This window comes from Triturus cristatus, chromosome 11 (genome assembly GCF_964204655.1).
Source record: "Triturus cristatus chromosome 11, aTriCri1.1, whole genome shotgun sequence".
Taxonomy (NCBI): domain Eukaryota; kingdom Metazoa; phylum Chordata; class Amphibia; order Caudata; family Salamandridae; genus Triturus; species Triturus cristatus.
Genome location: NC_140594.1, coordinates 916,268,294 through 916,286,432, shown reverse-complemented (window position 1 = coordinate 916,286,432; position 18,139 = coordinate 916,268,294). Strand labels below are relative to the sequence as shown.

The following is an 18,139-nucleotide window of genomic DNA, read 5'->3' as shown; positions in this document are numbered from 1 at the left end:
GTGTGATTGTGCTGGAACAGTAATACTACATTGTTAGTGCGCTGATTACGAGGTCCCACCACACTGTCAGTACCTGGACATCACAATGGAATGATGATGGTTGAAACAGGTTTTTTCTGAGGGGAAAAGAAAATGAATAGGGGATCCCGTTAGAGTTTAGCCTAGTCAATGGCAGGGAACCAAGCAGAGTCACGAGAATACCTATACTATAAATTCTCTTGAATAAGTCTTTCTTCTGAGTTAGATTCCAGTACAGTTCTGGCCCTAAAGCACTACCAAGCTCTCCTCTCTTGGTTGGTATGGGAGATGTGCCAGGCTGTGTACCAGGCTTTTGGTATCACCCCCAAACCAACATACCCACTACCAGGACAGTAAATCACTGTGAGGCAAAAATAAACTCTAGAGGCCTTGTGCCAGTATTTCAATGAGCATGTAGATTATTGGTGACTGCAGAAGGTAATATTGATGGCTGAGAAAATGAATGAAACGCAGAATGTGCCTCTGATAGAGTGGGATACAAGAGTATCAATATAATGCTTTGTGTTGGAGACTACTGATATCCACAACAAAAGGCAGGAGTGGAAAAACAACTGTATCACAGTTTGTGAGGTTTGTTTGAGTAAGACTAGCCATCTTTGTAAGAAGATCGCCATCTAAACTTTAAAAACAGAGTTTGACACAGGGAACAACAGAAAAGATAGCTGCATCATTATGGCCTAAATCTTGACAAACATCTTAACATGTGGTGTACTTAAAATATGTAGATTTAAGTTAGTTTAGATTACAATAACTCAGAGTGATAATGCATCCTAATTATCCATTATCCTAGTTTAGGCTTAACACAGTTTACATTGGTCCAATTAGATAAAGAAATAAGGTCTCTATTAAGACCTAGGAGGAGAAACTGACCTTACTTATATCTGAAGTCTCCCAGCACCCTTCAAGTTTAGTGACTCTACCACTTGCAGTTTACCTCCCTAATTATGGTATGGCCTCGCTGTGGCACTTAAATGAAGGTGTAGTGGTAGAGTTTAGAACAAGCAAGTAGCATTAGTGTGTCTGCATTTGGGTAAGTATACACCTTATTTGTTTATTTATTATACTGATGTTTGAGTTGTGCTAGGTGGGCCAGCACAGTTGCCTGGCAGAACCCATTTCTGACAGACACCTATGAGCCTGGCGAAACTCCAGAATTCATACCATGCACTAATATGCATACATCCCCTCCAGGGAATTATCCAGGGAGGGGTAACAGATACTGATCTCATTAAACACCATAAATGTTTCCAGAAAGATTCTGCTATATTTAAGATCTGTGAACTTATAATGCTAGTGGATGGCTTTTGAGGTATTGCTATATGGTGTAAAGCAGTGAACGTCACCACCTATAATTTCAGTGTCTACTTTGAAACCTTAAACAATTTCTGTTTTGTTGCTGGCAAGAGAATCCTGAAGATTTCCAATTTGCCATTGAGTTGTTGCTCACCATGGCCACTGTAAAACTAATTATTACTGGGCTGCCCTAAGATTCATCAGCTCCTCCACAAGATTTCCTTGTGATGTAGGGAGAGGAAGGCTACCACCTCCTTACATTTCTCGGGCCCCATATACTACCATACCAAAACTCTTTCTCATTGCTTGACCATGTCACATTTGGTTGGCTGTTGCGCCATTCCATTTTATAATGCAGAAGATGTGAGGACTATTGAATAAATTGTAACCTTGAACAGTGGCTGGGTATAAAACTTGCGCAAAGCCAATAATCTTATAAACATATATAGATAAGTATCTGAGAAGTGCTCCAGGGAACAGCAAGGGAAACAGCCACCTATGTCCCAATATTCCTTCGTTACTGAAAGTACTCAAAGGATAAACACCAAACAAGAAATTGTTCCCGAGCAAAAAGCAAATAAGCATTCAGACATCTGACATCAGAACCAATCCAATACAGTTTCAGTCCAATATATGATCATACGGTGTTCTTCTTTATTTTATTTTTTTTTTTTCTCTCAAACCTTCTCCTCATGATCATTTAACATTAGTTCGCAGTCACACATTGGCATAGATGTTATAGCCAAAATGTAGTCGGTAGCCAACACGTGTTTCGTCTTGGGTGAGTGGCCCAACGACTTCCTCAGGGCAGAAAAAACAATTATCGGAAAGATAACTCACCACACCTCGGGTAAAACCTGGGTCATATATGTGCAAATATCTCAATTAGACTATATCTCCAATCAGAACGTCTTGTAATAAAGATTATTTACGTATCGAAAAAGGAGAGCACTCCTGTGTATATACAGATAGTGATGATGACGACGGGAGTACTCTCCTTTTTCGATACATAAATAATCTTTATTATAAGACGTTCTGATTGGAGCTGTAGTCTAATTGAGAGAATTGCACATATATGACCCACACTGTATGGGACCACACTCAGGTTTTACCTGAGGTGTGGTGAGTTATCTTTCCGATAATTGCCCTAAATGCTTGATCTAGAAATGTTGCAATTACTCACCATCACGCTGTCTACGCTCCACTGGAGTGCAACTGCTGGCTGTGCCCAGATGTAAATGAGCTAGCTTTTGTGGCAAAGCTTTTTTGTTGAGGGTAGCAAAGCACTGGAATAAGCTACCTGCTCCCGTATGACTTTCCCTGTCTTTACAAAGGTTCAGGAAGGCTTCGAAGAACTGACTTTTCAATAGCTAGGACCTGTCCTGCTGATCCTCGAGTGATTGACAGCGTTGTAGCTTGGTCAGTAAAATTGGGGGGAGGGGGGTTGGGGAGGTGAGCTTCATATTTTCCAACAATCATGCTGGCAGATAATGTTAAAATACATTATACGACACGCAGGATGCATGAGAGAGGCTTAAGGGGCAGTGGAAATGTAGAGAAATGCAGACTGGTAGGAGTACTCAGTGAGAGAAAACACAATATTTTATAAAAAAAAATATATATATTTTTTAGGAGGTTTCAAAATAAAGAGAGGGAGAGATTGTGTTTTTGTTTTTATCGGTGTATATGAAAAAATTCCTGGTGAAATCTGACAAACACCTCACCATACCTGACAGAAAGCACCTGTAACTAACTGCGTATCAGAATATATATGTTTTAAGAGACGTGTAACACGGCAACCCCCCCTCCCTGAAGCCACGCCCCAGAGCACTGTCTCTATGTTTTGATGCAACCACTTCCTTTCCTGTGTTTATTTAGCTCCTGGACAATTTTCGAGGTATTGGCAGCACTTCCCAAATCGAGTAACATACAATAACAGAATTTACTTTTGACTTCAAGATTCAATGATTTATTTCATATTCACTCTATTAGGGATATCGAGACAATGTAGAAGTCACAAGGGAAAATTGAAAGACCATAGAGAATCCACTGGCTCAATCCATATCTTGTTAAGGTTTTTTTTTATGACAAAGCAATTTTTAAATTTATTGGGATCCTTTATATATGCGGTCCACACATGTGAACAAATTATGCCACATTTATTAAAAAGAAAGAGCAGATCAGCTTTATGTGTGCACCATTTCTAGTTATTTTCTTGCTGTTTACTTTCAAAATGCTTTACATGCTTGAGTGCTTTGCTCTGCTATATGTACCTATTCTTCGCTGCCACTTATCTTTATCCTATCAAGTCATCGACAAAAGTTGTTTTACTTTGTTTTAATCTGTTTATATGTATATTATGATCAATTGTTTTTCAAATGTCTGTTACCTTCATCTTACAAAAATAACATTATTCAAAGTACAGTTATGATTTTCTGTTTAATTAGCCATGCTATGTATACTAATCTCACTGAAATAATATGAATCAAATTAAATGATTCTCTTTTATTAGGCAGTATTGCTTGAAAATCAGTCCACTGTATACACAGGCTGATTGGATTAAACAAAATTCCCAAAACTATTCTGTCTAACATTGCTGAATTAATTATGCTCTAGTGCTCTTTTGTTCTTTAGCAAGCCTATAGAATTCACTAGCATAAAGGATGTGTTGATCGTTGCCATAATGGTTTACACATAGCAAACCTGAAGTAAGCAACTCATCAGTTATTAATGTGGGTCTGATTCAATGATCTTCCAGGTGTGTCGAGAGTATCAACGTGGCAACTGCAATAGAGGAGAAAATGACTGCAGGTTCGCTCACCCCGCTGACAGTACAATGATTGATACCAATGACAACACAGTGACTGTGTGCATGGATTACATAAAAGGAAGATGCTCCAGGGAAAAGTGCAAATATTTCCACCCCCCTGCTCATCTGCAGGCCAAGATCAAAGCTGCCCAGTACCAAGTGAATCAAGCTGCAGCTGCCCAAGCAGCAGCTACAGCAGCAGCCATGGTGAGTCACCTTGTGCAGTAAGTCAGAACTGAAATAATAGTCTTGCTTTTTCAGTACTCGGGCATATTTTAGTGAGCTTCTGCTGTCTAAACTGCAGTATTTAGTGCTTCTGCATCAGTTTCATAAAGCTTTGACAGAAACACTGCTTCCCCCCTTCGCATATTCATAAACACTCATCTCCAAGCATAGGAAATGTAGTTAGAAACAGGATAGAATATGCGATTTAAGATTTTTACTCGTTTTTTTTTTTTTAAACAAATGATGTCAATATAAAATACAAAGTGCAGAATGAAAGCTAAGGTAACAAATTGCAAAGAGTAAAAACAGAATATCACACGGGTCCTAACGTGTTCCTTTGCTCATTAGCCATAACAAAACAACAGCATAGACTCGCCTTTGCAAAACATGAAGCCAGCCAAGTCATTATAAAGTGCAAATGCAATTTAGTGAGTTTTGATCAGCCTCTAGAGGATTACAAAGTGCCTGTTCAGCTTGGTGCATTGATGTAGGGCTGATTGAAACCTGTCTGGGTGTAGTAAGATGCCATATTGACCCCTGTTGTGCCACTATGCTTTATAAAAGCAAAAACCTCTCTCTAGGGTCTGCTATGTTAATATTACAAGTTGCAAACCACCTGAAGATCACTCTCAGAGCACCACTGCAGCATGAGCCTTGAGTCCCAATAGTTCCTGCTGGTGCCTTCCCAGGAATAGAACAATATGGCTAGTCTACCAATCTTATGCCCCTCAATAGGGCACTAAACCCTCAGTGAAAGTAAATAAAGGTTTGGTCTATCAGGAAGTTGCATACAAATATTAGGAGTTGATGTGAGCAATTAAGATGTTTCCTCAGGAATATGGCTTTCCATAAAAAGGAGGCGACATTAAAACTAATAAAAGGGTCCTCCAGAGAACATAGATCTAAAAAGCATCTTTAAAATTTCTGATACTCTTAGCTTAAAACAAAGGTTTTAAATAAAGTTTCCTGATCCCAGTATAAAAGCAACAGAAAAGGATAAAATCCATTGCTGTTTGGATGGATCTTCCAGCACACAGACATTTGACAGCTGCCTCCGGTCATTGTTACATTTTTGGGAAAACTACCAAAATGTGAATTATATCCTTTCTTAGTCATGTCAAGAAAAATTGATGTTGGGCATTAGATGTAAATGTTAGGTACCCCTGGAGGCCCTCAGTTTGTCAAACAGCAATGTATCTGACCACTGACAGTTTGATATTGTCCTAAAATAGGTTTGGTCTTAAAATAATACTTTGCCCATAACATAATTAATTGTGCTTTAAAAAAGGGACCACTTCAGGTATTAACACAGTCTGTCTTTGGAATAGAAGGCTAATTGAAAAACACTCCCAACACTCTCACCTAACTATAATCTACTGTTATGTATTTCCTTATTCATTTGAGGAACAAAAATAGTTTAATAAATACAGGTCATTAAAAACACAGTACATAAGACAAAATCCTAGTTTCGGGGGAAATTATGTACTTTAGTTAAAAAGGGGATTTGAATGAGAAACACAATTGGTTTTAGTGCATAGATCAGCAATAGCGCATTCTTAGTAACCTTGGGTGGTGAACTTCACTCCGTTCGCAGAGTTTGTGGAGTATTTCACACTCCGCAAGGCTCGCAGAGTTCCCAAAAACTCCGCTCCATGGAGCAGGTTTTTTCCCTGCTCATCAATGTCAAGTTGGCGAGAGCGAGTGAGGAAAATCCGCCCGGCGAGATTTGTCCTCGCTATCGCTCACGTTGGCGAGGGAGGAGAATCAACCTCCTGGCGAGATATCTCAACGCTGGCGGTAGGATTTCTCAACGCAATTGGTCGTGGCAGGTCAGGACCACTTGCTTTGAGAAACCTTCTGTTCGCATTGAGACAGCTGCCGCTTGAGTAGAAAATCTACTTGAGCATCAAAAAAGAAGCTGCTCTCTTTTGCGCTGCACATGATGCCGTTTGCAATGATTTTTATAGTGCAGGACAAACACCCTGGGTACACTCCGCCTCTCACGGAACTCCACATAGTGCAGCAGAGTTTTTATGTCACTTCGCTGAGTCCTAGGCTTAATTCTTAGTCCATACATTTCGACATTAGACGGCGAGTGTCAGGATTGGTTGTTTCTGTCTGTTTAGAGTAGATACGACTTGAATGTGACTTATTTTCTTTCTGTTGCTGCCATTTGACTATTTGCTGTTGCTTTTTTCTCTGTGTTTTGCTTCTCTGTATTGTTGATGGAAAATGCACTTTTGAAATGCGGTTGTTATATTTTAAACATAGAGATTTATTTGAAATAGAAATATACTTGATTTCAGTTACATAATATTAAATAGAGAATAACAGTAAGAACAATCTTTGCCTTTTGTAATGAATCCATCAGCCCACACTGCTTAGTGCCCTCCCACAAACAAGTGGTAGTATAAAAAAAATCCTATGTATTTTTGTAAAACCAAGAGTTGTACAGCTCACTTTATGAAAGAATGTTACAAAACACATTAATTTGCATAAGTAATTTCTAGACCGAGTCAGTCAAGTGAAATCATCCCAAATACTAGCAGATGCACGTAGCTAATACCAAAAATAAGGAATTTTTACAAACACATATTTGCACATTTTATTTGGCAATAGCTAGTCATTTTATTGCAACCTATCCATGCTTTGTTCTTTGCTTAGTTCTTGTTAATGTTGTCAAATTGTGTTTTGTAATTTTACTGATCGGTGTATTAAAATAATTCCAGTTTTTCTTGTGACATACCATTTTATAATATATTGTAGTGCAATAAATACAAGAGATGTCTTTTTCTGTGTTTGTTTTTTCACTCTGTAAGCACAACTACAGAAAGGAGACTCTGCCTATATCTCCATATACTTGTCTTTATATCTCTTTCCTGTTACATTACCTTGTTTGTAATTAACTACTGAGGATTTATCCTCACATAACAACTCAATGGAGCCTTTATTGTGCATGCGTAGTCTTGTTATTTGTTGTTTATGGCATTCCGATGATTTGTTTTTTATTTGTTTTTTTCTCACCTACCCAAAAATGCACTGCTGCCCCCATGATGCACCTCTGCTTGCTGTTTATGTTAATGCGCTTGAATCCCATTGGCCCATTGCCATCATGTGCTCGCTGCCTGCTAATTAAGACTCAGTCGGCTGTCAAATCACTGAAGCGACCCCTCGACGCAACCTTTGACCTGGTACTATGACCTTTCACCTTTTAGCTTGGCATGTAGCTTTATTGTAGAGACAAGTTATAACTTTATATTAATATTTTTTAGCTGTTCCATTTCAATGAAAAATAGTTTTTAGTTTTATAAAATGGAAAACTGAATGTGGTTTTCTGGAAGAAAAAGGAGAATGATTTAGCATCTAAATTCAAACATCTTTCAGATACACAGCATCCCACATTCAGTTTGACCACATTTTACAATGCTAATGCAATTCTATGGGGACGTAAGAGTAGCGTGTACTATGTATATTTGTGTATTTGTGTGGTTGGCTTGGCATTGTTAAATAATGACATACAATAATTGTAGTTTTAACATTTGTAGGTCAATGTCATGTACCTGCATGTAGTGGTACAGTTTGCATGTGCAGATAGATTTTGGGAAGTGTGGGTGTAAATTAATATGAAAATAACTAAATATTAATTCCTAGTGATACTATTAACATTGCTCTCATGGAGCTAGCAGTGCAGCTTTCTTTTTCCAATATGATTGCTTCTTTTTCAAAAGATAATCATTACTGCTTAACTGTTTAAGATGAGTGAGATATATATTGCGGCTCCATAACATGTATCATATTTGTGTAAATAAATTAACACTTCCCTAAATTCGAGCTCTTACTCTACCTTGCTTTTTCATTTGTTAATTGAGTCTACTGCTTGTTTGCTGCTGCTTACGTTTGCCTCTGGTTAGCATCTTTTGCGCTACTGTGATTTCATTGCTGTCTTTTTTCTCCTCTCATTTTAACTCATTCATCATCTAGGGTTTTCCCCAAACTGTTCTTCCCTCACTACCAAAGAGGCCTGCACTTGAAAAAACCAATGGTGCCACTGCAGTCATCAATACTGGTATGCTCCAGTACCAACAGGCGCTAGCCAACATGCAGTTACAGCAACAAGCTGCCTTCTTCCCACCTGGTAAGTACTTTCAATATTTGCAGCAGATGGTCAATGTATCTGTCCGGCTGTCATTCTTTCTGACTCCTTCTCTGGCTGTTCTTCCATTTTTCTATCTTACATATAGAATGCATGTGTGGGAAAGTGGATTATTAATAAGGCCATGAGTTGAAGTTCTTAAACATTAGCTTACGCACTTTGTTGTTAAATCTGAAAGCACTTCATGATGTTTTTCAATGTATGTTACCAAGGTTCTTAAGTTCGTATTGTTATTGAGTCACTGTGTTTGAGCTCAATAAGTTGGCAATCTGTGATGTTTGTCTAAGATGTGAAAGATTGATACTTACTACTCCTTTAAATTAATAGTGTCTCAAGATTTAATAGCATTGTTATATTTTATATGAAGGTTGCTCACGTGAAATGAATTATACTTGCTTGTCCCCTCATAGATTTATTTTAAGTCCTAAGAATTGATATTCTATTCCTCCCATAGTCTCTAAAACCTGTTGATGTTTGATTTATAAAACAAAGATACATGCTTAATAGCTGCTTAGTGCTGTGCACCAGGGATATGTGTGAATTCTACCATTTGGCAGTCATTTCCTTTTTACTATCACTAGAAGATGTGCTTCTTACTTACTAGTTAGTGTGACCTTTGCGGAGAGAGTTAATAACTCTGGCTCAGAGGACAGTCGCCTGTCTCTGAGGCCAAGGAGGGCATATGGGTGTTAACTGCTGACCACTTAGCAAGAAATAGCTATCTGGGAGAAGACAGGAACAGTTGGCAGAACAAAGGGCAGCTTTATCACAACTTATTTTGACTTGGAAATGCCAAGAAGAGCTTCTCTTGTGCATTCTCACGACCTCCCAGAAAGACAGGTCCTACTCCCAGTAGGAGGGAAAACAGTTTTGCCGTGTCAGGTGGGAGATGAGCTCACCTATATAGGGGAGTGGCCTAGGAGCTAATGACAGGTCTACCTGATTGTAGCTTTGTTTTGCCACCTGGAAACAGGGGCTCCTGAGTAATTTTACAGTAAGGCAACAAGGAAGGGTTGTAAAAGGAGGTGGGGGCAGCACAAAATGAGTTAGGATTGGGCACAGGAGATCTCAAATCACTTACTAGTGCACAAGCCAATATGGCACCTCTACCATCACCTCCTCTGAACATTGTTGGACCTGAGAAGACTTGAACTAAAGAAGAAACCCCTGCAGAAAGAAGACTCCAGACTCCTACTGGATGAAGAGGACTTGCTCCTCTCCTGTCCTCTCCTCTTGGAAAGCAAGGACTGGAATCACTCTCAAAGGGTCAAGTATTTGGGATCATATTTCCTGTTTAGGGACATAAAAGTAGAATGGCACTGGATCCCATTAAGGTTTAACTAACCACATAGGACTGGACCCAGCAGGTGATTTGGCTGGCAACAGATGTGGTGCCAAGTTGCCTGTGTCATAGAGCTGAGGGCTGCTTAGCTGATCAGGTGTAACTTTTCTAGAATTTTAAAAACGTTGTTACTTAGGGCCTAGTTTAGAGCTTGTCAGAAGTTACTCTGCCCACGAAATTTAGAGATCACACTCAGAACATCTTTCTGTACTCAAGGTATTTGGACTTGGGGAGCCCTGCCCAGCCACAGCTTACAGCCTTGCTCCACTGGCCGATTTCAGATTTTGACTGCCATACATAAGACTAAGTCAGAAAGTAGAAACATTAAGTAGGACAACTCCCTTGGTGTATCTAACCTTCTTTCTATCACAGTCAGCCATAAAGCATGCCTAGGTCCCTTTCTACTGGGAACAGTGATTTCTGATTGGTACTTTAATTTTTCTTGATGTGTTTTACCCTAAAACCTTAAAATTAATATTGCCAGTCCCCATAACCTATTTTGAAGATATTGATGTCTTTTTGCTCATTTTATTGTTCCATGTTTTTCTAAATTGGGTTGGGAAATCTATTTTGTTGATTTCTTTAATTTAGAGTTAGCTGGTACTGCTTGATCTTAGCACACACTTTTCTCAGGATTGCCTGCAGCTTGCGCAATAGCTACCGGGGGATGAACAGAGATTCTTTTCGAACTGTGTTGTGACCTAACTAAAGTGGGTTTATTGAGTTGTTAGTGGTGACCCAATTTCTGAAAACCTTGCACTTGTAAATACTTTTTCATCCCATGGTTGGATAATATTGTGTGATGTAAATCCCATTCAAGTGGTAGAGAAGGTGTGCTCCAGGGCAGGATATGAGAACACCCTCAACATTGTGAGTTTGTGAATATTTCCAAACATCTCTCCTAGCCCTTTTTATTCTAGGCTTGCAAATTTTCAGATATATTGTATCAAGTGCAGGACTTAATCCACGAGTAAATCCAGTTACAGGGAGGAACGTGGAAAGGGACACCTCTCAAAGTGGTGAGGTGTAGGGGAAGGGGTTCCTTCATCTAGAAGAATACTTTCCTTGAGGCAGAAACAAAAAATGTGCCATGGTACAGATGACTTTTTAGCATGCAAAATCGTACAATATGTAGGTGGAAATGTCAAGGCAGAAACATTTACTGAAGTGCTTCTGGAAGCCTAAGATGGGCAGAATATTTCAATTTTTGTTTCAGAATGTTTTGTTAGTTTTCAGACTTTGTAAATCTGCACTAATTAGAAGGTGCATTACTGCAGGTACCTATTTAGTATTGTTTATAACTAAGATTCAGGACCACAGTAAGCTTTGTATTTGTAATGAAATTTGGGATTTGAGGTGTAGTTTTATCTATTTAGGCAAGTATATCCATTGATGACGATATGAGCATTAGTGGATCTGCAGTTTTTCACGTAATTATTGAAAGTGCATTAGCCCGTGTATTGAGTATGTCATACTCTACATCTCTAGAGGGAAATCATCTATTTTCACCTTCATCTTATTATTTAGCCCTATTGGCTATTGACAGTCATTTTTTCCATGATAGTACCTCTCCTATTTGTGCCCTGATTACAAGTTGACTGGTAATGGTGTAACAGTAAATTTGCATATGCATCTATCTTTGCCATGCATTAAATCCTTTCTGTAAAATCAGATTATTAGTTAAACCGCTAAAATGGGGAATTATCATGTGGGACCAATGTTTTGGGTCATTCAGTATTATATAAATAAAACCTCACAGACTTTGTAATACTGTGGGGTTATCACATACATTTACTGCAAGCTCTGAGCAGGTAGTAAATATATTTGGGGACCTCTGGGTAGGGTGGAAAGTGAGAGAATTGGTGCACTATATGCTCCCTCCGTCAGAAAGAAAATGGGGAGTGAGGCTGGTCTGCTTCTGCAGCCAATGTCTCATGTGATTTTTTTTTGGCCTGAAACATCACATACTGGTTTTCAACACCCAGACACTGGGGTGTGAAAAAAAACTACTAGCTTTATAGTCGGGTAAAGCAGAATTCAATCTGTTAATTCTTCTCTCCAGCTTGTAATCAGGGCCTTTGTGTCTCCTATTGTGACACTTCAATTGTTGACATTTGTTTTTTCCGTTCATTATTAATAACATTTGGTCTGGATAAACATGCTTAGTCAACTTGAACACCAGTTATCCCACTGTTCCACACAAGATCATGCAGGAAATCCTACACTTACTATTACCCATGTAGATTTAGTAACCCTTTTGTGGAGAAGTTGTTTCCCCAGAACCTGGCATCTTAGGAGCTCCAAAACCTGCAGGTAATGTGGTACTACATTTAGTTTGACATATGAATCATTCCATGGCACATATTTTTCTTTTCACCCATGTTTTCTTACTAATACAGCACCTACTCAATGATAACATAATAGACCATAGTCTCAAAGTTATTTAAGCACATAAAAATACATTTACAATGGAAAATATTTTCATTAACACCTGCCAGGAATTCTCAAACAGATTTCAGGCAGGCATGAATTGATTCTACAGATTTGATTCTACAGATTTCGCCACCACAAGTGCAGAGAAATACTCAGGAATTAATCCTGGGTGAAGGGTGGGAAAAAGGAATTCTAAGGCAAGGTTTGTTGATGTATGTGTTTGAGTATCAACAAATTAAATCCGATTCCTTCCCACCCTGGAAATTGTTGTAAAGTTACTCCATCCAAGGACTGGAGGAACTCTGCTTTGAGGATGTGAATGTGAATTAATCACCTGTAGAATGGTCAGAGGTAGGAATAAAATGCACTTTTGTAGAGGGAACTCCATCTCCCCGAGTGGAAGTCTTTGCCATGTAGTTTTCTGCACAGTGGGATTTGGAGACCTGGGGATATGTCACATGAGGAATGCCTCGAAAACTGTGACTATCACAGCTTTCCAGACTACTTTGTGGATAGAAAAAAGGGAATGTGCAGTCAGTATGAGATATGAATTTTCACCCATATGTGTATGTTTGTTTTTGTGAATAGGGCCTAAAGTTGTTAGTTTTTTCATCCAGAATGAAACTCTGGATTTCACCCATTGACAAATGGCATGGATACATTCCATCAGTTGATGGAAGAAATTTGACTAGTGGATCAGGAATTCTTTACTTAGGCGAGTATGCCCACTAAATTTCACTTTAACTCCCTTGACCTTTGGCTATTCTTTGTGGACTGGCAAGTACAAAAGTAAGATGTGAACTTAGTGCATGTTTCACACTACTATATTTCTGTACAGGATATTTCACACTACTATATTTACTGTACAGGATGTTACTTATCATAACCCAGGGTGTCATTTGTGTATACTTGCAAAGAACAATTAAATATGTATATTCAGTAAATGAAACAAAATATATGGCATAATTTTCACAACTGTGTTTTTTTAGAGCACCCCACAGCCTAATCAATCCCATTGTGTAGAACAATGATTGCTTTTTTCCCTTTAAGATTTACATTAACATCTAGTTTGTAAGCTTTGAATATTTATAGTGGTCAAACGTGGCTGAAACTGAAATCCAGCAAGATAGAATAAGGTACTAACTATGGATAGTGTATCAGATCTAAGAACTAATGATCTATGCCCCCACAGTATGGAGCCTTTGCCTTTCCCAGTGTTTGTTGTGAGAATCAGAGGAGTTAGTTTTGACTCTGTGCTGATGATATTTGGCAAAATTAAGACATGTTTCGATCATCTGAAAATATATTCTTTTTGGTCCTGAAGTTCACCCAAAATGAATTGTTGACTGAGCCTTCCAGTAACAATTACCAAACTTTTAAAGAATTGCCCACCTCGTTTTATGACTTCTTCATAAGAATTGTATCATGTAAGCATTGTAACATTGCTTGTATTACGTATACTAGTTGATAATGGTTGGTCTTTTTCATTTGATATATCTGTTATTTGCTCACATGCCATATTCTTATTGTGCTCCCCATTTATCATGGTATAGTTAGATCATTATGTGCCTTCTTCTTTGCAGCATGATGATGGCCACCTCCTGCTAGAAACTCCAGCAAGAGAAATACAATTCCAAATATATATATCCCTGTCCTATTTAAGGGAGCAACACCAGCAGACACACCAAGTTGCATTGGGAGTGTAGGAGAATGTTGCTATAAATTCCTTATGGGACTGAGTAAATGTATTCCTGATCGATATAAGGGAAAATGCCATGTTAGACCTGCGTGCTAATCTAGTGTAGCATAAAAGGATGAAGGGGTGGTGGAGAAGTTGTTAAGGATAAGGCGCGTGCAAGTAGAGACTACTCCTGAGGTGATATGGGTTAACATTTGAGACCTTAAGCTGATGTTTTCAGCTCTGTAATGCTTGATGCATCATTTTTGTATTCAGCCACTATTTAACAAAGCTAAATACTAGATTTCTTGTGGTATTCCTTCCAGTATATATTTGCTGGTCCAGGTAAAGTCTTTCTTTTTAATATGTGGTTAAGATCGTTTGTTGATGAACCTCCATTAAAAGAATAGTTTTCAGGTTTTGTCTGAATTGCAGTAGGTTGAGTTCACCTCTAAATAACACAAGGGTTCTCCTCTCAATAACTCTTTTAGTGTATTGCATAGATTTGGTAATTGGAATCTCATTGTGCTGGCTCCATGCTTTTCTATCTTACCTGGATTATTTTATGGGTGATGCTTATCTTAAAACTGTAGCTAGTTTGCAAAGCAACACTTATTTATGCAGGAACACAAAGCCTTTGTTTTAGTAGGCATTGACCTTGATCTAAATTAGACCCTTACTGCCAATATTGCCAATGGTGGCATTTGAAGACAGTTGTTGTGAGGTCACATTTCTTTTTACGAGACCTTATATATCCACCTGGTTCTAGACGTTTTAAAGGAAGATTTAGAACCTTCTTGGAAGGGCAGTGTTTCTGTTACTTAATCCGAAAGTTAGCTTGAACTAATTAAGTAGAAATATATTGTTTTTGGCAATCTAACTTAATTGAGGTGCAGAGGAAATGTGAGATGATAGAGCTGTCTAAGTTATGATGGCTGTCTGAAGTAAATAGAGACACCCTCTATGACACACTATTAAGATATGCATTTTAGTTTTGCTTAAACACAGGCACTATTCCTTTCTCCATACATATATGTGATCCAGTAGTTTGTGTTTTCTTTTCTCATAGCAATATAACCATTTTCTAAGTGTGCAATGCATTTGTCACTTGTAGGTAGGCACTCATTACTTCATGCTTTGAGGCATATTTTGTCGTATAAGTTGGATGCTTTAATTTTCTCTCCCACACTTTCATGTTCCATGGATTTTACTGGTGCAAATAATGTAAAAGAGGTTAGAAGGTTTTCTTTGAATAAACACTCAATCTAGCTGATTTATACGCTGAAAATGGATGTAAGGTCTTGAAGTGCTGCAGAGTTGGCCAGGAAGTGTTTTTCAGAGACTCTGGGTTGGTCAGTTAAACTATTTTGAAAATGTCCCTCAAATGATTAGTTCTTTGGTTGATGTCATTTGAGTAATTTATCTTTTGTTTCATTTGAGTGACTTATAGAATTGTTTTCATTGTATTTTGTGTTTGGTTTTATCTCGCTGCAGTTGACCATTACCATTGTCACATTTTCTACCATCTTTCTCCCCATCTGCCCCATTCAGAAGGCTCCCCATATGAACATGTGTTTAAATGTTCATGTCTTAAATAAAATTGCATGTACAGGTTTCACTTGCACTCTCTTCACCTTTGACTGTTGTTCAAGCGTCTATGTTTCTTTGTCTGATTTAGTATTTCATAGTGAAAGGTCTGACGATTGTCCTCTGGGATTGTGGCATTCATTTGCTAAGAGAATACCATTCAAAATATAGATTTGACTTCCCTTTTTAATGCTATATTTGTTGGAATACTGGCGGTGCAATGTTCTGGCATTGCAATTGCACATGGCATTTAATGTTGACGAGGTAGAGGAAGCTCAACAAATGATCTGATCATGCATGAAATTCTACAATTAGGTGGGATGTCTCAATATTGCATATGAATAGTTGGACTAGCACATGCTTTAATTTTATGTTCCAGTCTTTGTGAATCTAGCAGAGTCTTGCCGGCCTCCTTGGGTCCAAAAGATAAAAAAGAATGCCATTCTGTTTGGCAAAGTGAGCTTTTTCTCCTGGCAGTCATTTCAGTACCGCAGTGTTATTGCTACCACAGTGCCAATCTGATTGGCTTGCTGCAACAGCAAAGAAAATGTTGGGGCTGCCATTACTGGACTCAGTCCCAGAGCCCTTAAACAAAAAGAGGAAAGGCCATCTAAGGGGCTGGGATGGGCACACCCTAATCCCTAAGGCCATTTAGGAGGGTCCAATAGGACCCTCCTTAAGTCAAGGCAAGAAAAACAAACATTATTTCGGGTCACAGGTATGGCCATACTACTACCCAGTACACCAGTACTCAGCACAGCACCTCCGGTAGTACTGTGATAATGGTACCACAGTCCCAATAAAAACATTACAAAATGCAATAGAGCAGACCTTGCACCAAATGTGGAGGCTGTGGGCTGTGCACAGTGGTGGTTGGATACAGGCCTGTCCCAAGGAAAGGCCCTGCAGCCAATTTCATCTGCTCGCAGTGACTGGCCTCTTCTGTGAAAGTTGGCAAACAGTGCTTAGTCACAGGTCAGGCTCTGTAGCCGTCCCCTCCTGCACAAAGTCAAAGGTCCTTAGCAGGGGGTTTTTGCCCCTCCTGGAGGGTTTGGCTCAGGACCTTTCCACAGGCCAGCTCCGCTGTGCATGGCCAAAGGCTGTGCGTGGCGGTGTCTGGATGTTCGCAGGGTTTGGCCGCAGGCCAGGCCAGGCCCTGCAGCCAACACTTGCTGCACATTTCCAAATGCCGGGTGCAGCATAGTTGGGCCACTCCAACAAAGGGTTTGTTTCTCCCTGGTTAGTTGGATGCTCCTGGTGAGTTCGGCGTATTGTCCAGACTCAACATCCAACCCCTGCTGCACATGACCAAATACCATGCACAGCGGGGATTGGCTGGACCACTTGGGTTTGAGAGACAGTTACCTTGTGGGTTGGGCCTATGCTCAGCTTAGAATATGATTAAAAAACACATAACCTTAAACAAAGATTGAAGTGATGTAATAGATAGGTATGGTAAAAAGATCTTTTCTTAAGAGCCATCCATGGGAAAGGCCCAACCTTCAACACGTGACGTGGGTGTTTCCTGTTGTCTCGGACACCTGCTGAGCTTCCTCTCCCACCCAATTTCCTTGCCTCCCGCCTTGACTTTGGTGCCCTGGCCTGACCTCGGGAGCCCTCACACACGCCAGCTGTTTCTAAACTTCCAGCTGTGGAGCCCTCTGTGCATAGCTGTCGCTGTGCTGCTTCAGAAGCCGATACACACCTAGGCTCCTGGCTCAGGACCACTCAGGCTGACTTAACATCGTGTGGTCAGCTGTAGTGGGCCGGGACTGTGTGCCTAGAGCTGGTCACAGCCACCTTCTTGGGGGCGCCGCCACTACGGCTGGCATGCGCTTTTTGTGGCAGGGGCCTGTTATGGCTGTGTCGACCCTGTAGTTCGTTTGTGCCACCCTGGCTGACTTCATGGGGCCCTGTTAGGCTGTTTTGGCCTCCTCCTGCTGCCCCATGCAGGGCCGTAAATCCACCCAGAGACTGCTGGTCAGTCTTACTGCTGACACGTGTGACTATGACACGCTGACAAGGACTGCTATCTCATCAGCCCTCTGTCTTTCTGCTTTCTACCTCCTCTCCTGATCTCTTTTTTCCTCCTGTTGTATTTTCTGTCACTTTCCTTCACTTTCTGCATTTCTGTCACTTTCTTTCACTCTCTGCATTTTTTTGCCACTCTTCCTCTTGTCACTTCTGTACCTTTTCCTCGCTGTGTGCCTGCTGCTGATCACCCCCCGCAGCCCTCGAGTGCTGCTTTCCTGCCTCCCAGCTGTCCAGCCCCCTGTAAGGGTGCTCAGAATCTTCTGCAGGAGCGTCAGGAACTTGAAGAGTATATCTCCGTCTTCCCCTACGGCCTTCCGTCTCTATCAAACCCTAGAGAACCGGATGACACGCCAGGGGAAAACAGGGTAACAAAACAAGGGAAGGAGGGTGTGACTTCAGAGGTAGAGATGCGGTGGATCCAAGAAGGTAGTTCTTTTGCGGACACTGCAATAGAAAGGCCTGATCACTCTTCTTTCTTACTCATGAACTGTAAACCATAAACAACATCAAGCTCACCTACCACTGGGGTCTGGATTGCGTGTATGA

At 40.0% G+C, this 18,139-nt stretch overlaps 1 protein-coding gene across 18 annotated transcripts in view; it reads left to right on the top strand.

Moving 5' to 3' along the window:
* MBNL1 (muscleblind like splicing regulator 1) overlaps positions 1-18,139 on the top strand; it is a 498,242-nt gene that overhangs the window by 413,486 nt on the left and 66,617 nt on the right. For 9 of the 18 annotated variants that reach the window (XM_085634859.1, XM_085634858.1, XM_085634854.1 and 6 more), the window contains 3 exons: positions 4,091-4,348; positions 7,504-7,557; positions 8,348-8,501. In XM_085634859.1, coding sequence (XP_085490985.1) covers positions 4,091-4,348; positions 7,504-7,557; positions 8,348-8,501 — 466 coding nt within the window. The remainder of the gene's footprint in view (positions 1-4,090; positions 4,349-7,503; positions 7,558-8,347; positions 8,502-18,139) is intronic. The other 9 variants (XM_085634851.1, XM_085634864.1, XM_085634862.1 and 6 more) reach the window with 1 other exon arrangement.